Source organism: Leptidea sinapis, chromosome Z (genome assembly GCF_905404315.1).
Source record: "Leptidea sinapis chromosome Z, ilLepSina1.1, whole genome shotgun sequence".
Classification (NCBI taxonomy): domain Eukaryota; kingdom Metazoa; phylum Arthropoda; class Insecta; order Lepidoptera; family Pieridae; genus Leptidea; species Leptidea sinapis.
The window spans coordinates 8,351,572-8,378,132 of NC_066312.1; the positions used below are offsets into that span (position 1 = coordinate 8,351,572).

The window sequence follows — 26,561 nt, forward strand, 5'->3', positions numbered from 1 at the left end:
TTACTGAAATATATTCCTTTGTCCTCGTAAATTATGTAAAACGATTCATTTCAGTCAGCATAAACATGCAGATTTTGCAATTTAAAAACGCGTGAGCAAGTCACGTAGAGTTGGCCGTAGGAAAAAAATGGCATGCCCAAATATATGCCTGCTTCTTTTAAGGTTTGACTCTGCGATTCTTGCTAGTCCAATCGCTTATAAGCTGGGACGGGCTTACCCCCTGCCATCGGACCGCACCACAATATCACGCACTCGGTTGTTTATCGTCGTCGTCATATCTAATCAATTATTTGTCAAATAATCTAGTATAGACAGAGATTATCTACTTTAAATATCTGTTATTCTGATATGTAAGCTATATTATTGTACAGTTCCAATAAAATCTATTTGGTAGATTTTGCGTGAAAGAGCAACAAACATACATCCAGACGTCCATACATTCTTACAAATTTTCGTATTTACAATATTAGTACATACTAATATTGTAAATACGAAAATTTTAACTTTGATTTGATTTAATTTTGATTTAATCATAGTTTAATTAGAGCGTTAAATGTTATACCATAAATAGTGTGAACCTGTAATTGGCAGTCGGCCATCGCATAATATTTTTGTTATTAGTTTAATTTTTGTGTGCTGTTGGTTCAATAATAAATAAAAAAAAAAAAAAAAAAAAACTATTTTGGAAAATCAGAAGGTAGGGCTGAGATTTTTACAGGTCCATACATCCCGACATCCATAAATTCTTACAAACTTTCGAATTTATAAGATTAGCAGATACTTCTTTGGAAAGCCAGAAGGTAGGGCTGAGATTTTCACAGGTCCATACTACCAGACTTCCGTCACACACAATTGATTATGAATGCCGCTATGCTGGGCTATGTTTTTGTAGTGTTTTACTTTCACAGGTTCCCGTCACTTTTATGGTATTTTTGTATTTTATAATACTTACACATTATTTTGCCGGCAATATAAGGTATTAACTTGATAAATTTTACTAAATTAGGTGCATAAGTTGTTGTGTAATTTTCCAGCATGAAAGGTATCCAAGATGTTGATCGGCAACATAATTATCAAGATGCCAAATTTTATTTAAATTACGAGTATGTGCATAATTTATTGTGTACAAATCAATATAAGTTACTTTAGTGTTTAACTATCCAACGGAAACTCTTTAATTTTCCGGGATGAAAAGTATCTAGGATGTTGACCGGCAATATAAGGTATCAACATTCCAAATTTTTTTCGATTATGTGCATAGATTGCTTTGTACTACGCTATTTAAGTAAGTAGAGGTTTTTAACTGTCCCACAAGAACTCTTTAATTTTCCGAGATAAAAAGTATATAAGATGTTTTCTGATAAGGGGATATAAAATTTCAATCAAATCGGTCTAATAGTTTCAGAGATTAGCCCATACAAACAGACATAGAAACAAAAAATGCCCAAAAATCGGGACTTGTTCTATTTCTCTTCTTCCCCCTGACTCGGTTTTGATCATTTTTTTTCTTTGTACAGAAATTTGATTTCTTCAGATTTATAAGTATAGATGTTCCGGTGCAGAAAATGTACAAAACAAAATAATGTATTACGAAATTCAAAAGGATTGTTAAGATTCGTATGTGTGGTAAAGGTTACTATAACATAAATTATTTCCTTAATGATACAATGAATAAAATATACAGATTGGAGATGGCTCGACCGAATGGGTATTGCACGCTCAATTAAAAATTTTAAATCTTCATCTTAAAAGTGTATGAATTTGATAGATAAATTTTACTATTTTCAGCCATTTCGTAAAGCTTAAATAAGACGTTGACGATAAAAGACCCAAGACTCCACCATATTATGCTTCTTCTCTCTCAAAGCGCTATTTGTTTCCGAAGCGGTAGTAGTAGTATCTAGTATATTAGAAATGACATCAAGTATTCTACAGCAATCAAATTTGAAAAATATTTTTTTATAAGCAATGCTAATAAAGGTGAACTTGACATGGAAAGTCAAGCAAATAGCAAGTACCATAAAATTATGTATTTATTATACAGGGTGGACCAAAAGTCCGTTTATAATTGGAATGATGATTAAAAAAAAACTAATCACAGTAGATCAAAATTGTTTATTGTTTTCGATAGTAAACAAAAGGGGAATTTATTTTTTAAAAATCACATTATCCATTTGCAATCCTTCATTATTCTGGCATTGCTGCAATCTAGAGCGGAAATTTTCGATGACAGCTTTACATGTTTCTGTTGAGATGTTTTGGATTTCTGTGTGAATACGATCCTTTAATTCGTCAAGACTTAAAGGGTTAGTTGGCTGGAATGCAGGGGTTTTTGATCACCATGAAATAGTGTCACTCCAATAACGACAATTTTGTCTATTAACGTGCCCATTTAGGTAGAAGTGTGCCTTGTTGAGAAAAAAATGTTTGTAAAACTGGTGAATCGCTCTACCATTTCGTTCGCAAACTGCAACCTAGTGGCATGGTCCTGAGGCCTTAATTCCTGCACCATTTGGTTTTAATAGCAATGTAGACTTAAATCTTTCTTGAGAATGCGGTTTAATACATCATTATCTTGGCACGTTAAGGACAGCAGACCGCTTTCGAGTTGATAGTCCAGGTTTGTCACGAACAGACGATTTTACTCGCTCCACGTTTTCGGGGTCCCTCGACGTTCTAGGCCAGCCAGATCGACGTAAATCCATTGTTCAACCCGTCTTCTCAAACTTGAGCACCCATTTTTTAATTAACACACGTGATGGAGCTTGATTTTTGTGTCGTATCTTGTAATGATTGCAAAACTTTCGTTGAGCTAAGGTCGCAGAATCGTTGTTTCGATAGTACTCGCGTACACAAAATGCACGTTGACTACCACTAAACGACGCCATGGTACTAAATTCCCATTGGCCGCTCTTGCAATGCGTAGCCCTTCCACCCCCCTCCGCCGCCGCTGCTAGACGCGGCAACCGATTCAAATATAAACGGACTTTTGGTCCACCCTGTATAAAGTTATTTATTTATTTAGAAATATCAACATTTGTTTACATTGATGCGTTATATATGTATAAAACAGACTAAAAATATAATGTACTTACCCCCTTATTCATAATAGTCTGCTAACTTAAAGCATTGCTAATTCTCACTCTGTCTTCTTCTATTGACATAAGTCAGAATGAGAAAACACACTCCTAAGCGGCTGTTTAAAGTTAGTGGACCATTATGAATAAGGGGGTTAATGTAACAAACAATTATCACACGCTTTAATTATTTTCAGAAAGTAAATATTAGTTTAGGAGAAAAAAAAGACATATCCTAACTTATATGTTAAATGATTTGGTATTAAATTATTATTATAAAAGACTAAGAAATATAATTATTATGAGTACGTTTTATTCATTAAACTTACATACAAATAATTTACGAACTGTATGGATAGAAGACGTGAAATTAATATCGATGTAATCACTATATGTAATAATATATTTCGCCGCCTATTTCTGCCGTGAAACAGTAATGTGTAAGCATTACTGTGTTTCGGGCTAAAGGGCGCCGTAGCTAGTGAAATTACTAGGCAAATGAGACTTAACATGTTATGTCTCAAAGTGTCGAGCGCAGTTGTAGTGCCGCTTTTTTTGGGGTCAATTACCATTAGCTGAAAGTCCTGCTCGTCTCGTCCCTTATTTTCATAAAAAAATAATAATAATATAGTAATGAAAGTAACATGAACATCAAACAATACCTTTAGGTATATTGAATAATTCTTACTGCGACGTTACATCTTGTTGTTGCAGTATATCACATTAATTGAATGTTCGTTGTATAGATTAAAGTTCAAGGTAAAAAGGATTTGGTTATTTCATGAGGTGCACCAATTTCCTGCATCAAATTACGTTCATGTACCTATGGATGCTTTGATAGCTGGCAACATATTTTTTGAACGGCGTCGGTCTCGTTTACAAAATATTTTGCTGTTTTGACGAATGTATTAGCTTAAATTAAAAGTTGTGAAATAGTATGAAAGTGTTAAATGTGATTTTCTTATCATAGTTTTTATTATAAGACGCTTTGTGACACCCTTTCAGTGCACAGTTAGTAATTTTTCTGGAAGTAGGTAATAGTCCTGGAAGTTATCAGAATGACACTGACGCGGCGGGAAACGTATGTGGTCGTAAAAGACCACATTGAAACTGCTTCATTTCGCTTGGGCCTACTCACGTTCTAAGCGTTATTATTCTAATTTAATATGATTTCTCCATAGATTTAGAATATACTAAATTATAGAGGACGTGACAGCCCATTTTGATTTGTCAAAGTGTGCGTTAACTAGTGGTTAAATATATAATATTCAAAATATTAAGGAGCTACTGTCTACGTGGCTGACTGTTTACAATATATCAATCAAAATCGGTTACAGAAACCAAAGTGCTGTATCTCCGTTAGAGATATTCTTCTCTCTCGTCAAGCATTGTTTGTCGATCAGTTAGAATATAGTAAGTCTATGGATCCCTTACATATAAAAAGCAAAAAAAAATATTTCGGATACTATCTAACACCTACAGAGATAATTTATATAGAAACTAAGTTTTCTATTGAAATACTAGCTGACCCAACAAACGTTGTATTGCCGATATTAAAATCGCGATACAAAAGTAACTGTTGATCGTAGATAGGTGAAAATTTGAAGTTGTATGTATTTTTTAATGCTGACTTATAATCAAAAAAATTTAAAAAAAATGTCAAAAAAAAATGGCGTGGACCACCCCCCACATTAAGGGGGATGAAAAATAGATGTTGTCCGATTCTCAGACCTACCCAATACGCACTCAAAATTTCATCGGTCAAACCGTTTCCAAGGAGTTTAACTACAAACACCGCGACATGACAAGTTGCCAGCTATCAAAGTACTATATACCCCGAGTTCCTCCGCTGGGATAGTTTATAGTGTTTATTGGTAGATATTCAAAGGAGGCTATAATTTACGACGCCACATGATGTAATTAGTATCCAAAGTCAAAGTAAAATAATCTTAATTCAATTAGGCTAAAACTAAGCACTTTGAATAGTCACTATAAATATTTCTTTTAAATAACTGAATTTACCATAGAATGTTTGGAAAAAGTTGAGCTCGTGAGAACATTAACAGCCACTCTTTAACCGACTTCAAAAAAGGAGGAGGTTCTCAATACGTCGGTATGATTTTGAAGTGAAACTTCTTTATCGACTTATGAGAGAAATTTTATCGTCACGATTTTCGGTTACACGCCTTTTGTTCTTTTAAATCCAAAGTGGCTGCCGTGCAAAATAATGATTTCAACAAAATGGATATCGTATCCAAGGTTCTCGAGAATTAATTTAAAATTATTGTTGAAATCATAATTTTGCACGGCGGCCATCTTGGATTTAAAAAATGTTTCCAAATTCGTTCTCTGCACCCTAGAAAACCTCGGATATATTACGGATATACGGAGCTGGGAACGGCGCCTCTATCGTCTCGCTTTTTCGTTTCATCGAGTTTCAAAAAACAACGCTTCTAAAGATTTTATTTACTTACACTTCAAAAATTGTTACAACAATAATTAAATACGTGATGTTTTTATTAAATTCTAAATTATTATTTAATTTCTTCTTTCTATATTACATATAATCTAGTATTTCTTACAATTTACTGATTTAGGGAAATGTCTAAGTCACTTGCAACATTATTTGGCTGTCTGTGTGCGTGTTGGCGAATGTAAGTACGTGACGCTCACGCACACATTAATTATAATGTTACTTCTATATTGACAGGAAATTAATATATTTTAAATATATTGAGAAATCATATTAAGTTAAATACACGAAGATTATATCGCATATCTCTACATACATAGAGGTTGATAGTTACGTATTTATGAAGTAATATCAATTGATATGAATAAATAAAAACTTAGTCACAAAAATACGACACAGACATCATACATAAAAACTCTTGTGTGTGCGTTTCGCTTCGAATTTGTTAATATAATTCGTGATCGGCTTCGAGGTACAAAAAATATTTTATATTTATTTAAAATTCAAATATTTCACTCGTGTGCTTCAATGTGGCGAGATGCGATGCTTGTCTGTCCTTGAAAATTAAGTTCCTAGTAACCCAATAGCCTAATTTAGGAAAACCTTGACTACAACTAGTCTAGTATCGACTTGTTCTGCTTGTGTAGTTTATATTTATCATAAGAAAATTATTATTTTTATTCGTTTTCGTCGTCGTTAGTGTTGTATTTAACTAGTAATTTTCTGATATGACCAGAGTGATGATATCTATAAGTTGATTTTATGACAGTTTTCGCATGCTTTATAATGATTAAAGTTTGGTAGGATTATCACCGTATCACCATAGTAGGTATCTTAATAAATAATAAATTAGCCCTCTAACCTTGAACTCTTGATTACATTATCTGGATGGTGGTCCTCCGCAGTGCGCTTTTCAACGAGCATACGTAATACAAAGCTGTGGAATTAGCTTCCTTGTGCGGTGTTTCCGGGATGATACGACATGTGTTACTTCAAAAAAAGCGCGTTCTCTGGTGTTGTAAGAGAATATGGGCGGTGGTGATCACTTAACACCAGGTACGCTCGTGTGTCCTTCATTTTTCATAAAATAAAAAAAAAATCCACAAAAAAATACGAAATGGGTAATCTTTTTTTGTTGAACTGTAGAATATAACGCCGCTTAATGTGCCTCTTGAAAAAGGCCTCCTCCAACCGCTTAGGAAACAAAATCGTGATGTTTGCAAGTCGAAGAATTTTGGCCATATTTTGAAGTGAGAACTTCTTAGCGACGTTGAACACTTTTCTTTAGCTATAAAAAGGCATAAAAGGCATTTATTTTCTCAAAATTGATTCCTTTAGAATTCTTTTTGATGTCATATTTCTTATACTACTAGATACTACTACCGCTTCGGAAACAAATGGCGCTCTGAGAGAGAAGAAGCGGCGCAAGAAACTCTCCCAGCATTCTTTTTTTTGCGCTCTTTTCAATAAAAAGTTAAACTTTTCAATAAATATAACATGTTAAACTCGCGTCAATGTTCAACACGTGACCTGATCGAAAATCCGTAAGACAATCGTTGAAATTATGGATGAAAGTTGATTTTTCTGACAGATAAACTTTTAATTGTAATAGTCCTAAAGTGTACATTTTTATAAGCAATGTAAATTGTCATATTTGTGTACGATAGCGCAATAAATAAATATTCTTTTAGACAGATAAATAAAACAATTCGTGCGAAAATATTCCCAAACCATTCCAAAATATTTAAAAAAAAACACAACGTTAATGTTCAATTTTTCACTTTTGCCGGCACTCCTGGGCACTCCTGAAGTTTTTTTTTATTATATACTTATTTATTTACGGTTCACCAACATAAGATACACATTCGAATTATGAAAATACTTGAAAAATGGTGATCTGTTCAATATAGTTCAGTATGTTTGGCACTAAAAGCGTCTGATCGTCTTTGGCTCCTCAACGAATCCTAACCATTTCGAACTATTTTTGACCTCTCTACCATCTCCAAAATGTTCTCTTTCCAAACCCTCATAAGTCTTCCTTAACACAACTTTTCAATCCTCAGACTCAAGGTTTTCTCTGTTGGAAGATCCACTTCGAAGTTAATGAAAAATAGAATATATTTGCCTGAAATTGTTTAGCTTCCAATCATTTGGAATGACGTCAATAGGATTAAAATAATTTTATTATAATTATCCAAATGTAAAACGTTAATAATGCTTTTCGGATTTTGATTAACATCATTCATAACGTCCCAGTACGAATAACAAGATGGCCAAGAAGACTTAGCATACCGGCAACACGACAGTATACCAATACGGACTTAAGTTTTTCTTCAAAAATATACTCAATAAATTAAACTGTTCTACAGGTTTAAAGAAGAGCCGGACTCACCTTTGTCCCTGGCGCATGTTAGAAGCTTGTCAGGTAAGTCTATACTTTTATAATTTACTCTACCTCTTATGGAAAGTATTTATGTTCATATTATCTATACACAAACGAGTACATGGGTCATATGATGGTAAGGGACTATATTACCAAGTCTGAAACAAAAAAAAATTTCTTTTGCAACTAACATTTATTACATTTACAGTGTGTTAGTTTAATACGTGAATATAAAACAATTTAAAATATAAAAAGCTTATTCGAAGTGGTCTCCATTAGCTGCAATACAGTCCTTTACACGTTGAGGCCAGTTATCAATAGGAGCACGCACTCTTTACATGGGAAAATTCTTCACTGCCAATCGTACGGATTTTTTTAGGGACTCCAAATTATCATGGCGCTTAGAGCAAGCCATACTCTCGAAAACTGACCATAAATCATAATCCAGCTGATTAAGATCGGGACTAGACGACGGCCAGTCTTCAGATTCTCTCTGATGAAGTCCGAAGCGTTCGTTTCCAACCAAGACTGCGTAGACTGAGTTTTATGACCCGGCGCCGAGTCTTGATAGAAAGATCATTCTTGGATGTTGAACATGCTGTTGTAAGGGGCTTCACTACCTTGTCAAGAATGGTATCTTGATACACATGTACCGATATTTGATACCTTCTTCACAAAAGTATGTCTCAGTTACTCCTAAATAGCTAATACCCTCCAAACCATCACGGAAGTCGACAGAGTGCCCACGTTGCACTCTGTCGACTACTTGGAAATCTTCCTTAGAGTCGGACATTTTGTCTGTTGAAACGGATGAGAAAATTTTTACAATTGAGTTCCTCGATAGTAAAAATCAACTGTAAAAATTTTTCTGTGAACTCTCTTTCCGTGCTTCAGTAGTTGTTAATTTACCCCTATTTTACCATATTATTTTCTATATTATCAGTTAAGAAATGACAAGTACGTCTCTTATAGGCTGCAAGTCCTGTGGACCTTTAATTCTTATTAGTACAGAGCTCATAATGAACCATTCAAATAATATATTCCATGAAAGGAGAATTCACATTTGTTCGTAATTGGAACAACTTCAGTTACATCTTAAGAGTTTCACATTTGATCTAAGTAGGTGACCGTTAAAATATACCTATTTTGAACTGGGTCAAACTTGTGTGTTACATACAGGTTGTCAGAATGTGCAATAATCTCATTTCAATTAATAGGGAGAGTTATATATAAATTCCATACACTTTCTTGTATTGAATATGTTGAATATCCAACACCAATGTGTACATAGAATATATTTTGTCATACACAACTTTCTATTGTGAACTTGAATTGCGATATTTATTTGAGAAAATTAACAGTACCAATTTTATGATACTAAAATTTTGTAATTAATCACAGAAAAATTTTGTTTACGGATGAGAAAACTTTTACAAATGAGGAACATTTTAACAAACAAAATGACTGTACTTATGCTCAAAGCTCTAAGCAAGGTTCCCAATTATTCGATAGAGTGCAACGTGGGCACAATCCGACCTCAGTGATGGTTTGATGGGGTATTAGCTATGAAGGAATGACTGAGCCATAGTTTTGTAAAAAAGGTATCAAAACATCGGCACAAGTGTATCAAGATGCCATTCTTGAGAAGGTAGTGAAGGCCCTTAACAACACCATGTTCAATAACCAAAAATGCTTCTTCCAGCAAGTCTTCGCAATCTTAGTTGGAAACGAATGTTTCGGACTTCATCAGAGCTGAAGACTGGCCGTACGGCTTGCTCTAAACGCCATGGTAAATTGTAGTCCTTAAAACAATTTGTACGATTGTCAGTGAAGAATTTTCCCATGGAAAGAGTATGTGCTTCTATTGATAACTGGCCTCAACGTTCAAAGGACTATATTGCAGCCAATGGAGACCACTTCGAATAAGCTTTTTATATTTTAAATTGTTTTATGTTTATGTATTAGGCTAATTACACTATAAATGTAATAAATGTTATGCAAAAGAAAATTTTTTAAAAGAGGATTTTCTTGATTCAACCTAAAATTTTGAGCAATTACGCTCATTATTTTGAGACAAATAAAATTTTAAATCTCAATTGTCCAGTAATTTCACTAGCTTCGGCGCCCTTTACACGGGAACACACTAATGCTTACACATTACTGGTTCACGATATAAACTATGTGTATTGTAAATTACCTGAAATCGTCACTCTAACAATGAAATATATATAAACTAAGATTGTCAATCCCAAACTTAAGTATATAACAATGAGGTTCTATATAGACAATGCAAACATTTTTTCCGTTTGAGCTGCGTATATTGAATTTAGAACCCAATTTGGACAGTGACATCAGTGGAGTAGCTGTCAGGTAGTTTTTGAAACCCTGATGAAAAAGAGGGTTGCTATAAGTTTTACGTTTGTCCGTCTGTCCCTATTTTCTGATCAAGATCTGTTCAGTTGGACGTTTTTTACGTTTTTAATCAATAATCACACTCATATTATAAAGGCGGAAGTTTGTATGTTATGTTTGTTTGATATTTATTGGTTTGTGTGTATATTAGTCACACCACGCTCTAAATGGATTTGAATCTAATAAATTGAAGTTAAAAGGAATAATGAGTAATACAAACACTCAAATATAATATTTTTATTTACCTAAAATAATTTAGTAAAGTGGTTATTAAAATGTTAAGTCCACGAAATAAATAAAATTTGTAAAAATTTGTCTTTTAGATTTAGTTTTCTTTTCCTGGTTATTTTTTTGGCAAATCTATATAATCTATCTAAGTAGATTATATAGATTTGCAAAATTATAAATGTGGCTAAATAGGACTTTTGTGTGTACGCCAATTTGAACAAATTAATGAAATTCGAGAGAGATTTCAATACTTTTAATGTTAAGAAAGTTTTATCATACTTTCTGAGCATTAATTTTTAAACGCTTAAATCCTTTAGTGGTGAAATCGAAAAAAAATCATCGAGGAAGTGATTCGAGCAAATGGCACTCGACTTATTTGGTTTGTAAAATTCTTTATTTCTCTTGCCAACTGGCGCCAACTCCCTTTAACTATCTCGTGTACGGAAAAGCTGAAATATGTAGATTAGCTTTTACAGATTTGTGTGTGATACCATGTAAAATGCACTAGTTTGTAATTGTTCACGTTCTTGTAAGCCGTTCACATTCACCGGCAAAGACTTTCCGTACACGAAATACAATATTGCTAATCATTATTCACAAGGCCTTTAAAAAAAGAGCGACTGTATAATTTTAATATCTGACAGCGCGCTGTTCGCGTCCTTTTTTTTGTCTCATTCTGACAAGCGGGAGAGAAAGGGATATGAATACTTGTCAATAATTGTACCATATACCTATATATATAAAAATGAATTGCTGTTCGTTAGTCTCGCTAAAACTCGAGAACGGCTGGACCGATTTGGCTAATTTTAGTCTTGAATTATTTGTGAAAGTCCAGGGAAGGTTTAAAAGGTGAATAAATAGGAAAATGCTGCTAAATTAAATAAAAACAACAAATTTGTTTTTCCTTTGATGTGTCCATACATAATTTCTATGAGAGAATTTATTGACGCACTGTTTGACAGTTCTGCTGTGAAACAATTTCATTACGACAGCAGGGAGCATATTTTATGAAGTAATTCTTGATGTTATGATATATTATTGACAAATTCATAAAAAAACATTATTTTATTCATTATATACAGAACAACGTCTGTCGGGTCAGCTAATAATATATATAAATGAATTGCTGTTCGTTAGTCTCGCTAAAACTCGAGAACGGCTGGACCGATTTGGCTAATTTTGGTCTTGAATTATTTGTGGAAGTCCAGAGAAGGTTAAAAGATAAAAATAAATAGGAAAATGCTCCGAATTAAATAAAAATAACAAATTTGTTTTCCTTTTGATATGTCCCCCGTTATTCAGAAATCAAATTGAAAGAATAGTTTCAAATTAATAATTAATTAGAATTTTTACATTTATTTCAACTGTCTCTGAAGGTAAAAAATGAACTTAATTTTAGCTAACTATAGTTGGTAGATTAACTCACTATCAGATTATTTTTATGTTGCTTAATAAATCTTAAGTTTTGTCTCAAATTAAATTCCGCAACTATAATATTTGACATTTGACAACCAACTATATCAATTATATATTCAAGTTGTCTGTTATGTTTTACACGGTTTTTATTAGTTTCACCTGTATGTATGTTTGTTTGTAACCGACTCATTTGGGCGCGATTTTGACCTACTTTAAAAAGTCAGATTTCGTTCAAACAAATATTTTTATTTCCAATATTTGTTTTGTATGGACATATTGTCTATGAGAGAAATTATTGACGCACGGTTTGACAATTCTGCTATGAAACAAATTCATTATGTCATAAATAAACATTATTTTATTTAGATATTATATACAGAACAACGCGTCTGTCGGGTCAGGTAGTATTATAATAATAATAAGTTTTTATTAAAGGCAAAATTACCCAGTATACATATAATGAAACAAATATGAAATAGATACAATGATATTCTACAAAAACCTATCAACTATCTGGAAAGGATAATAAAGTTCTTCCCAGGCAAATTGGTCCAGGAACCGTCATTAATTATATTATAAATGTGAATATAAGTTTGTTTGTAACGCTCTTACGCTGGAGCTACTGAACCGATTTTGATGAAATTATGTACAGCGATAGACTAAAGCTTGGGAAAGGACATGACTACATTTTGTCCTGCAAAAATCCAAGGTTCCCGTGGGATTTGTTAAAAACTGGATTTCACGTCGATGAGCTGAAACTATAAGTACGAATAATAAATTAAGTTTGACATAGCAATCTTCCTTGAAAATGATTCATATATTTATTATATTTTATTTAGTTAGTTATATATGTTGGGAATCGCAGCGAAAACGGGAACCGGAACTTGAATAGGACATGAGATAATATTCAATACAAAACTTTCTTATTATTTTTATAAACCCTTAACCTACGCGGACGTTGTGGGCATAAACTAGTATTTAATAAAAAAATATTTGTTTTACAAAATTATTTACGGTTTTTGCAAACCAATCTTATATAAATAAAATAAACTTACCGGTGATAAGTCACACCACCTTTTTTTGCGTCGTTAACGTATTATTTGAACACTTTTTTATAGCATTAAGGAGAAAAGTGTGCTTACATTGTCTTTAAGCACACTTTCGCTGTTCCGCTATCGGACTGCGAATGATATGTACATATGTAGGTATATAGAACGTTATTGATATCTGACACCAATTTCGGTGCATTTATATGGATTTAAGAGAGCTTACAATGACATTGAGCGAAGTACCATTGTGTAGCTGTTATGATATTATAACCTTACCTATATACTAAAATATAATATGTTTTGCCTCTTCTATTGTACTAAATTATCAAAAAAAAAGGATGTATGTGTATCGTCACCTAATATTCGAGAACCTTTAGTCAATTGAAATAAAACTGCACACATATAAACGACGACATGGCCATTCTGACAAACATAGTTACGTTAGTGCCGGACAGGTGGCGCTAGTGGGCGGCATTTTTTCTTTTGAACACTGAGTTGAATTGGTAATTGATAGATATTTTTGGTTGAGACACCAGCTAGTAAGTACCTAACAAAAACTCTATAGATACTACCCATAAATCTAATGAAGAGAATTTAAAGTATACACCATTTTTTATTGAATTAAAAAATCCATTAGATGCGCTAAAAATTTTATTTTATGGGCGTTGAATGACCCTGACCATGGTGCTCGTCTATGTAACGCTCGTTCTACTAGAGTCGGCTCGAGCCGACTTAGGACGCCTCGTTCGATGTGCATAGTTGTAATTCATATTATTTATTTCAACTAGATGAAGAATTGACTTATATCATCTAGTCTTAAGCTCAAATCAAATTAAGTACCTAATGCTTAAAACTGATGTTACTAAACTTACACAAAATGAAACTTTTTTGTGTATTTGGACGTCGAGCGTCACGGTCGACACCGTCGTAATAAGAATTGTAAATTACCTTTTGAAATTCAATATCCGTTTTGAAGGTATCACCCCAGAGACTATCATTTATTCCGTTATATCAAAACGAAATTTTATAACGAGAATACAATTTAAATTGAACGATGTTTTAACTGACGCACATTTTCTATACTCATTTTATAGACTTCATTCATAGAACATAAGACTTCAACGACATTCATGGTAGAAAAGCTACTTCAAGAAAGATAATGATTAATTTACTTCAACTGGTGACTTTCTGAATAAGTTTCTAGTAGTAATTTATATATTATTTGTAAGTTATGCTTTTATTGGTATGTTAGGTAAAAATTATCAGAGTGCACCGTCACGCAAACTCGACACCCTGAAGTTAGCAGGTCAACTAGACTATTTATATCATACTTCAGCTACTAAGCGTCTGGTACTTCATATAATGTCTAGTGAACCACAACCAAGGGGAAGGAATGAAATAAATTTCAATATTTATAAGCTGTAAATTTTTTTTTCTCTAATGGTATAAAAATAATTTAATGATGTTTAAATAAACATTATTTAACTAAATTATGCTGTATAATAATATTTTCATTGGTTATTTATTACATTGTGCTTTCTACAAACGTAAAATATAGGAATTACTAAATGAACGAGGAATAACATTTTTTACATATATACATAAATACAAAATATACACATCCATGGTTCGGAAACAAACATCCACATTCATTATATAAATGTTTGCACCTACCGGGATTCAAACCCCGGCCGTCTAGCTCAATAGGCAGGGTCACTAATCACTAGGCTATATTGGCAATCGCTCTATTTTAATAGTAGCTATATTTTTAATAAATTAATTAATTAATCATAATTTCTTTTTATGAGATATTATCCATTCTATAACAATCGAGTTACTTTTTAAACGCTTTTTATTAGCTTCACCTGTATGTATGTTTGTTTGTAACATACTCATTTTGAACAACTTTAAACGGCCACATTTCGTTCAAACAACGTAGATTTATCGAGGACCGATGACACATTAATTTGGTAAAATTATTCCATTTTTCAATTTGCAAAAACAGATTTTATTAATTTATATGAATTTCTAATATAGTTTTTAGTTCGGTTTTCTATAAAAAGCGTGTTTTTAGTTTTTAAACTATTATTTATTTTTTATACGAATTCTTCGTTCAATGTAAGATTAATTTTTAAAATATAGTGAAATAAAATTAAAATCACTAGGTATATACATCTAGGTCAAGGAAATGTTACCTATGAGAGTAAATTTTGTCCTTCCTTTCTTTCTTTCTTTAACATAAGTTAAAGTGATTTTCATGCACTTGCTTTTTTACCATTAAGTTAGAAGGTAATTACAAATATTGTTAAAGCAATGTTAACATCATACCAGGACTCACTAAGCACAATTTCAAGAAATATATTAAAGCTTTTGACAAAGAAGGCTTACTATAGTACAGCAGATAATATAGTGGATAATGATGCATGGTTTTTGTCTGGTTCTGTGGAGGCCACCTTAAATTGTATAATATAAAATTCTCAAGTCGTGGTGTTTGTAGTTAAACTCCTTCGAAAGGGCTTAACCGATTCTCATGAAATTTTGAGTGCATATTGGGTAGGTCTGAGAATCGGACAACATTTATTAAAGGCATAAAAAGGCATTTATTTTCTCAAAATTGATTCCTTTAGAATTCTTTTTGATGTCATTTCTTATACTACTAGATACTACTACCGCTTCAGAAACAAATGGCGCTATGAGAGAGAAGAAGCGGCGCAAGAAACTCTCCCAGCATTCTTTTTTTTTGCGCTCTTTTCAATAAAAATATACAATTTTGTACAGTCATTTCTATCGCTATAAAATAATCACAATCTAGTCCCAGGCTGTCCGATCATTTAGATATTCTTATATAGATATTATTTTGCACTTTGAAAATGGAATAATTTTATGAAATTAATGTAACAATTGTCATCGTTCCTCGATAAATCTATCAAATTTGAACGAAATCTGGCCGCTTAAAGTGGGTCAAAATCGCGCCCAAATCGGTCCAACCAAACATACATACATAGGTGCGTGATGTTAATAAAAAGCGTGGAAAAATAATGGTGGTTTTAAGCGTTATTTGCAGTAGCTTAGTTGTTGCATAATAAGCGCACGCGCAGGCTTACATCTTCGAAGCTTCAAGCTACGGCAGAAGCTTAGTAAGCGGAAGGCCGCCGACCACGTCAGGCGTAGGTACGGTATGCTCGTAAAATGGCGGGTTGGCGCGGCAGTTCCACTTTGTACGGACGCGGGTCTCTGCATGCTAAAAATATACAATTATGTATAGCATTCTACGATAAAGATTCTTCACAGATACCGCCTAGAAGAGGTACGTTACCATAAAATTATTATCTTAATTTTTTAGCCAGAGTTTCGATTCGAATAAGCTTTTAAGTTTTACATACTGAAAGATTTTTATCTGACTTTAAAAATATGTACCACATACAAATAATAGTATATTTTATTAAAGTAAAGGTGTATTAAATTAAATTTTTAGTTATTTTATACTTTTCAGTTTTTGAAATCGGTTTTTTTAATCGTAGTTTTTTTTTTATTTTTTACTTTTGACAGTATCATTTAATTATTATAATATATAATCAACCTGAATGAAAACTTCTAAAGAAGCCATACACAAAAAATAATTATATCATCGAGGTAAACTAAAATTTTCATAAAATTAAAACTGCTGGGCCAAACTATGTAAAATTTTTATGGGACGAAATGGCATCTATTCTGCATCGAACTAAAAATAACATAAATCGAATGATAAATCTCAGAGTAATCGGTGTACATACATATAAAATACCGATCGAATAGATAACCTCCTCCGTTTTGAAGTCGGTTAAAAATGTTTTTTTTTTAATCATCGTGTATAAGTTATCTATTTCAACAAATGGAAGTAGTTTGTTAGGACAAGTGAAAATACGCTGTTTTGCTATTATTATTGATTTCTCAAAATAAGTACTAATCTCAAGCTTATATTAGGTACATAAATAATATAAAAATAAAAGATGCAGTGATAGAATTTAAAATTTATACAAAAGAACAATATTAACTAATAATACTTTAAAAGACTTAAAAAAACAATAGTTTCTGTTAGAATTTTATATTTCATTCCTTTATACTTACTTTAAAAATCGTTTCATATTTAACTTGGATAATAAAAGATTCAGAACACAACACGGAACTGCTTTAAGTACTAATTCAGGTATCTTATGTAGAGTATTTTACTTTTTTACTAATTTTGTCATTTTTATGTTTATTTTCCCCTTTTCTTTCTTTGATTTTCATTTATTAAGCCTTTTAATGTAGTACATTGTAAACATATGGTCTAACCGAGGAAATTTTTTGAAGTTATAATTATTTAGGCGCGTTATGAAAAAATATGAGAGTGAAATTTTAAGATGCGCGCGCATCACTGTAACACAAAAGTAATAGGTTGAAGTTGATTCCTAAAATTTTCTGACGTTTGTGTCATCCGTTATTTTTATTTTGTTACTTCGTCCATTATTAGGATAGGCAAAGGGTGCAAGCCCATACAGCCGAATTCATTATTTAATAAATAATTGTCAAAGCCATCTGTGCAAGATCACTGCGAGGAGTAAATCATTTTAATGATTATTGCTTCGTTACGCCAAAGAAGTATAACTTCTTGCGTGCATACATAAGTGCACACACACTTTTTTTTAAGTTGTACACTTTTATGCGCACACCGGCACGCAATTTCAGACTACCGTCAATTAGACTATTTTCATAATACTACGGCTACCATAAGTCTCTTGTATCTCGTATGTAAATAATAAATTCTACCTAATTGCATAAAAATAATTTAATGCTATTTTAATAAACGTTATTTAACTAAATTACGCGGTATAATAATAATTTCATTATATTTTAAGTACAACTTCTTGCGGGCGTACATAAGTACATAGTGCCTTTTAAAATGAAATGAAATGGCTTAACCAATTTGAATGTGATATTAACTGATCCATCAGTGTTGCGGTAAGCTCCCCAATTATTTAGTTTTGGATTCCGGTAGGGCTACCTGCAAAATAATTAAAACTTACTAAACTGGGAACATAATCCAAGTTAAGTGTCTGATTGCAAGTAAACAAAAATGTGGTACGGAGAAAATGGTCTCGTATTATATAAAAAAAACCTGGACGACCGAGCCTTGCTTGAATTTTTAAGAGGGTACAAAACTTGAATAAACTCAAACTTATTGGCCATTTGGATTCAAACCGGGGTCTTTTGCTTTCCGGGTCACCCATCTGAGCTATTATACTCTTGTATTTATATTATATAGTGGCGAGCTCTACCTTTGTATTCTAATGTTATTGTAGCTGTTTCTCATTTTATGTAGATATATACGCGTATGTATCTACAAGAATTATTTGTTTAAAGATATAAGATATCTTCCATTACATAATCCGAATTACTAAACATGATAGCTTATGAGGAAATGTATTAAAAACTTTTTTATTGGAAAAGAAGGAAAAACGAGCGTACCGGTTACCTGAGTTAAGTGATCACCGCCACCGACATTCTTCTATTTAATATTAATTATTTTACTCGTACGTAGAACATCTTTCCTACTAAGGTTGATTCACGCAGTATCTCATCTGTGTTGCCTATTTATCGCAAATATATTGTATATAACCCATAACATTTAAATTTTTCAGCTGGTTAAAATGTATTTAAAGGTATTTTACACCGAGTAAATCTTCTTATTATTGTTATATAAACAAATATACAAACATCTCTTGGATACAAAAATGTCTAAATGTTGTTAAAAATTTAATGTCTATATTAATTATGTTATAATTTATATAATACGAGCGGACCCGGCAAACGTTGTTTTGCCATAATATATATTTTTTAGAGTTAGACGGTTTCTTGGATATAGCAAAATTACTGTATTTTTCTAAAATAAAAGAAGTAGAAAAGACTTTTCTAGTAGCCTGAGTTACTCCTTATTACATCAGCTACCTGCCAATAAAAGTCCCGTCAAAATCGGTCCAGCCATTTCACAGATAAGCCGGAACAAACAGACAGAGAGACAGACAAAAATTGTAAAAAATGTTATTTTGGTATATTTACCGCATATTTATTCATAAACATGTAGTAAAAAACGGTTATTTTAATATTACAAACAGACACTCCAATTATATTTTTATGTATAGATGATAGTGCCATAAGGATCAATACAATCCACATTATTTATTAAGAAGGTATAAAGACCGGTAACGCTCCTGTGATTCCTCTGGTGTTGCAAGAGATTGTGGGCGGCGGTGATCACTTAACACCAGGTGACCTGTACGCTCGTTTGTCCTCCCATTCCATAAGAAAAGGATATCATAGATTACGGTAACTTACACCATAGTTATTAATTAGCTTTTTGTACCTTCAACATACAGCTCGACATATCTGTATTATTTACAATACTATGATAACATTTAAGTAAAGCTATCTTTACGGGAAAGCGTACCAAGAATACTTGCAGCAATTCCACGTTGGATAGCTAGGCTGATCCGTTGACTGAAATAGCTACCAGCGCTTGGGTCTCCAGTAGCCCTATTGAGGCGAGAAGATAGTACTTACTAGATTTAACTATTACGTTAAACTAGTTAGTTTTAAAATTAACAAAGTTATGTAAGTAACTTGAAGTTTTTAACCATTACTTAATATGTAATTACATTTCAATAGCTAAAACAAAATGTGTGATAAAAGATGATCAATGATCTTTTTATGAGCGTTTACAAATGAGTTTGAACATTACTGCCACAAAATAATGTGTTAATTTGAATGTTTAATATGATCTCTACCAGTGGCTCCTTTACACAGGATGCCGGCCAAATTATGGGTCCCACAACTGCCCCTATTTCTGCCGTGAAGTAGTAATGTGTAAACATTACTGTGTTACGGTCTGAACGGTGCCGTAACTAGTGAAATTACTGGGCAAATGAGACTTAACATCTTATGTCTCAAGGTGACGAGCGCAATTGTGGTGCTGGTCAGAATTTTTGAACAAAACCCGCTCAGGAGCGGCACTGCATTGTTATGGGCAGAGCGTATCAATTACCATCAGCTGAACGTCCTGCTGGTCTCGTCACTTATTATCATTAAAAACAAACTGTATAAGTTAACATATATATATATATACAACGCCGTACGGATATTATTTGACGACCTTTCAATAAGCTATTGGGAGCTGAGTTGTTTTTTGTGCGTCATTGTAAGTTTTGCTCTGTCTGTCACGCTCCCAGGTGTCGACTTGAGTCGACCTTACTGATCGGGCGATACATATTTGAGCGTTGCATATTAACTGAGCTGAGTCTCATTCAAAACCACAAAATGAAGTGCTCAGCTAGCCTCAAGACGTTTTCACAACAATTTAAAAAAATATTGTCTTCAAATGTCCATTTTGAAAACTAACTGGTAAGTAAACGAATTCGCTATTACTATTCCAAGTTAAACAGGATCAAGTTAGATTAGAACAATACATCTCTTCTTTCCTTCCAATGCATTCTGATAATTTTTTTAATAAAATATTTAATGTAGACTAAATGAAGTTACAAGGATAGGATCCATAAATTTTGTGCTAAAGGGAATTAATTCTCTTATATGCACGATCAAATCTGTAATCGTTGACCAATCCAATTTTGTTTTGCCTTCAGCATAAGCTTTTAATTTTATAAGTATTCGAATTTTAAATACGTTTATGGAGTACCTCCACCAATTTGTGGTACCTCATGGATTCGTTCATTGTGAAATGATATTCGTTTATTGCGTCGAATACATTACACATTGTAGATCTTAAATTTATGGTAGTCTCTTCTATTCGGCTAATTTAAATTAGTGTGCACATAAGATTATTTAAAATTAAAAAACGTTTTAACAGGTGTCAAGAGAATCGTTTCTTTTGTAAGAGGTGACTTGAGAATATAACCCTTTTATATGAGACTAGCTCTAATTTGAATTCGAAAATATTTAAAAGTAAACTTTTGTTGCCAATAGTTTTAAAATATAGTATTGATTAGGATGATTCTAGACAATATTGATTTTTAGATAGAAATATGTATTTCTGATTCGAAATATTATATTTGTTATTATTTATTTTAATTTAATTACGTCGTTAGTTATTATGTTTTTTATTACTTAATTAATTATTGAGTTTGTCACCTTATGGAAACTATCAGTTTTTATTTTATTATTTGAAACGCTTTAGGTCTACTTCGTCTACTAGAGATTCTCTGGTCTATATGTCTTTCTACTTTCACACTGTCAGTGAAGATATAAAGAATGTTTTAATTGACGTGTTAAAATAAGGGTCACTTTAATATATTCCGTCACTTCGCAAATTTAGAGTACATTTACAAAGAGACCAACTTGAGTTGAGAGACTTCTGTTCATAGCTCCAATTTAGAAAAGATTTTAAGCACATATATTGTTAAAAAAATTTTGATGCGTTTTAATTATATATAGTGATTAATGAAAATATATCAAAAGCGATAAAATAAAACCATGTATAAGAAGGATAATTTTATACTGAGATGTAAATTCTTCTATAAATGCGTATATATAAGCGTTTCTTGCGCCGCTTCTGCTCTCAGAGCGCCATTTGTTTCCAAAGCGGTAGTAGTACCTAGTATATGAGATATGACATCAAAAAGAATTCTAATGGAATCAATTTTGAGAAAATAAATGCATTTTATGCCTTTTATAATATACGTAGTAACATCGATACATGAAAATAATGATGACAACATGAAAGTACAAGTTACTAGGGCGTCATATATTTTGTAAAAATGAACGGAGGACTCTAAAAATACATCCAGGTGTAGCGACTACTTGTTATTCAGTTTCCCTCAAATTATCATAGGGCACACATACAAAATTCATAACATTTATCAGACGTTCGTTGGGTATAAGTACAATATATCACTGTACTTTGACACATCCTTACCCAATAAATTACCTGCATGTTATTCATATTAAACTGTCCGTCGGAATCGGAATGGACAAGGATTCGGCGAATGAGTACCGAAAACATTTATTCATTCATTCATACACTCACGCCTTGTTCCCGTCGGGATAGGCAGAGACAATTGAATGCCATTTGCTTCTATCCTTAAAAATCTCACGCGCTTCCTCTACATTCATTACTCTTTTTATGCTCGCCGGTTGCGGGTGCTTCGGACCTCTCGTTTTCTCAAAACGTCCCCAATATGGTCGACGAATGTTCTACGAGGTCTCCCGCGACCGACTTTCCCACACACACTTGCCTTATATATTTGATGCGTCATTCTATCTTCACTCATTCGCTCCACATGTCCAAACCATTTCAGCATTCCTTTTTCAGTCCTTGTCACAACATCCTCTTTCAAACAACAGCGCTTTACCGAAAACAACTCCACTGTTTTTATGCGATCCTCTTCAAATTGCCTTACTGATGATATAAATGCATATTGCCTAGGGTCAACTCCGTGCCATATTGATAAAACAATTGCAAGAAATTGATATTTTTCAACCGGACATTTTTTTTTTATATATTATTTATTAAAATACAAATGAAAAAGGTCCTATGAGTTTTCACGATAAAGTTAATAGTTTTATAGCGACGACCCCTATAGTCCAGTGGACCCTGCCTACTGAGGATACCGGGTTTGAATCCCGGTAGGTGCAATCAAATATATGCTGAATATGAATGTTTGTTTCCGAGTCACGGATGCTTATAAATATTTATCTATTTATATATTAAAATATATATCGTTGACTTGTACCCTTACTACAGGCTATGCCTAGTTTGGGGTTAGTCACTAACCACTGGGCTATAGGATTACTGGGTCGTCAGTCGTCTTACAGCCGTTCCCAATATTTAGCCTATCTCTTGCTTGAGATAAAAATCGTAGCAATCGTTGACTTTTCTGTCCCAATAAACTTATCGACGGTAACTCACCGTATCCGTACACGCTGTCTTTCAATTGGACGACGTATAGCTCATAGAAGATAGAAGTTTGTATGAAAATTGCAATTCACGCGTCCCAATATAAGGCGATAAGAATGACTTATCGGGTATATTAGGACAGCTTCAGATTATTGACTGCTAATTACTGACAGTAGAAGGTAGTAATTTATCTCTATCTGTAGATAGTATATTGGTAACGGCCGTTAAAAAGTTATTAATGCCTTCTTTATTCATTAGGTAACGTACTTTTGGTATCTGTTTATTTTTTTATATCTATAATAGTTACGGAAATCTTGCCTGGTTACACTTAAAGATTACACCCTGTATATAGGTTTTATTAAAGGTACTTAATTTCCAGTTACGGGTACTTATAAAATCATTAATAAACAATAATACTAAAGGCCTAAAATGGGGCTTCAAGTAGTTCCTCTGGGTGACAGATGCTAAAATACCTGTCAGAAATTAAAACAACTGAATACTCCAGTTCAAGAATTGCAAAAACATTGCAATCACTCCGTCCCATGTGGAAACCACTAGAAATAACTCGGAGAGTTGAGTTAAATATATATTTCGATCAAATGTTAAAAACCGTATTGATTCACGTGTGTGATAAGATAATATGTGCATGGAAACAAACAAAAGTCATCTCACACTGACCCAAAATCTTTATCTGCCGCCGTCATCACTGTATTCATAAGCATAGATCTTTTGTAAAGGTATGCCCTATAGTGAGCTACACACTCTGAAAGGATTGCGATCAAGGGAAGTCTAAGATTAGAACACCCATGGCTTCTAGGTTATCTGAATAATTGTGAACATTTGTAGCACAAATACATCGGGCCATCACCCTAACTTATGTATAAGTATAGAATTTAAGTAATTAAATCTAATAATAATGGTGTAACTAACTCAAACTCACACAAATAATCTAGCCTCAAGCTGTACTATTGGTGCAAGAGAACATATAATATTTTATACAATATACATATATAGACTTATGATATATACTAAACTAGCTGACCCGACAGACGTTGTTCTGTAGATAATAAAAAAAAATACTGTTTTATAGGAATTTGCCAATAATATTTCAAAACATCAAGAAATATTTCGTAATGTATGCTCCTTGTTGTTATAATGAAATTGCTTCACAGCACAACTGTCAAACCGTGCGTCACTAAATTCTCTCATAGAAAATATGTCCATACAAAACAAATACTGAAAATAAAAATAATTATGGCTCCCGAATCGAAATAAAAACTATGCTATTTCTCAATTTCGACTAAACTGCAATCCATGAAGTAATTCCCATTAAAATCCGTTCATTAGTTGAGGACGAACAACGTGTCACGTAATTTATATATATTAAGATAATTAAATGTTTTTGTGATGTTTTTACTACACGCGCAAATCAAATAAACGCAAGCATTCGCACACAAACGCACTTGTAACGCAAGCCCTATAATTGGTCAACACTTAAGTTTTTTTATGAAAATAAGGGACGAGACAAGCAGGTAGCTTCAGCTGACGGTAATTGATACGCCCTGCCCATTACAGTGCCGCTCACGATTCATGATAAATCCAAAAATTCTGAGTGAAACTACAATTGCGCTCGTCACCTAGAGACATAAAATGTTAAGTCTCATTTGACCAGTAATTCCACTAGCTACGGCGTCCTTCAGACCGCAACACAATAATGCTTACACATTACTGCCTCACGGCAGAAAAAGGCGCCGTTGTGGTACCCATAATCTAGCCGGCATTCTGAGCTAAGGAGCCTCCCACTGGTAAAAGTAATTATAGCTTGATAATTTTCTACTAAAATAGTTTAACTTCAAAAAAGTTAAACTTTTTTGAAGTTAAACTATTTTCTTTTTATTTATTTCATGGATGGGTACATGAGTATAGTGATGTGGGACACATTTTTGTTCGAACGCGACTACAAAAAATCGGTTTCGACATAAATCGAATTTATAAAGATCACGTAAATAATAAATAATTGTTACGCAATATATTTTATTAACACACTTTATTTAATTACTGGACAACAGACCTACATTGTCACCGGATGTTGGGCTACTCGTACCATCTAATATATCACCAGATCTGACAGCTGTTATTCCGAAAAATATATACCAATATTATGGAAATCAAAAATAATATGATCTATTGACTCCAAAACTGTCTAACGGACGTCCCGAATATTCAGTCTCTTACTTGAGATAAAAATCGTAACTACTAACGGCTGCTCTCCATATACTATCTACAGATAGTGATAAATTACTACCTTCTACTATCAGTAATTACCTGTCAATAATCTGAAGCTGTCCCAATATACCCGATAAGTCATTCTTATCACCTTATATTGGGACGCGTGAATGGCAATCTATCGCTGGTAAGCCATACGTCGTCCCATTGACAGACAGCGTGCACGGATAAGGTGAGTTACCGTCGATAAATTTATTGGGACAGAAAAGTCAACGATAGTTACGATTTTTATCTCAAGTAAGAAATAGACTGAATATTCGGAACGGCCGTAAACCGATTTTAATCAAATTTTGTACACTGTGTGCAGTTTTATCCAACTTGAGACATACTGTAGTTTTTATTTAGTGTCGTAACCCTTAATATGTATGTTTCATTATAAAATTTTATTTTTGTATGAATATTTTATGATTAAGTCGCTCTAGTAAGACTAAATTTTTCCGGTTGATCTTATCAAATCAATAAGCTCCTACACAGGTTCAAAGCATCATTCTTATAATGCCAGTCTCATTTTCCACATCATAAGTTTCTCATGGAATATTCAGCACATATTTAATCTGGACGTTAAGCTATAAAAACGAAAGCCGAAAAGACTATGCCTGTGTTATAATACGTCTATCCACTTGTTGCTTCCACATTCATTAGTGGTATGATGCACGCTCGCCTTTTTATCCTGGTGGTAACCAGCTGCTAATGTTTAATCAAATTGCTCACTTGAATAAGAGCCTTAGTCTCCCCGAATCCTTTACTCACTCACTCCTTAGATATACCCAAACTGTCGCCACAGTGTAAATACATACATAAAATCACGCCTCTCTCCCGTAGGGGTAGGCAGAGACCACTTCTTTCCACTTGCTACGATCCTTACATACTTGTGTCGCTTCGTCCACTTTCATTATTCCTTTCATACATGCTCTCCGGCTTAGGGTACTCTTGACCTGGCATTTTTTCAAGACGTCCCTGATTTGATCTTGAAACGTCCGCCTAGGTCTACCCCTTCCAACACTTTCATTCACACAGGCCTTATACACTTTCTTCGTCAATCGTTCTTCATTCAGGTATTTTATTACCTACCACAGGCACCAGCGCATAAAAAATAAAAAAAAACAAAAATTCTCTCGACATGTCCAAACCACCTTAGCATGACCAGCCATAATATTTCATTCTCATTGCATTCGCAGTCAAAAAGAGAGACTCCAGAAAAATATTACGGGTTATTGCATAATATTCTTCCTAGTTCACTATATAAAATGCATATATTAAAGTAGACACTACCTACTACTAAGGCATGCTTTTATCTTCTGCCCTAAAACAA

The 26,561-nt window shown here is 33.1% G+C and overlaps 1 protein-coding gene across 2 annotated transcripts in view; it reads left to right on the forward strand.

Annotated features, from left to right (window-relative positions):
* Positions 1-26,561, forward strand: part of LOC126978351 (ecdysone-induced protein 78C-like) — an 80,951-nt gene that overhangs the window by 1,884 nt on the left and 52,506 nt on the right. The window contains exon 2 of one of the 2 annotated variants that reach the window (XM_050827104.1): positions 7,920-7,975. In XM_050827104.1, coding sequence (XP_050683061.1) covers positions 7,920-7,975 — 56 coding nt within the window. Of the gene's footprint in view, positions 1-7,919; positions 7,976-16,186; positions 16,346-26,561 lie in introns of those variants that run through there. The other variant, XM_050827103.1, reaches the window with a different exon arrangement.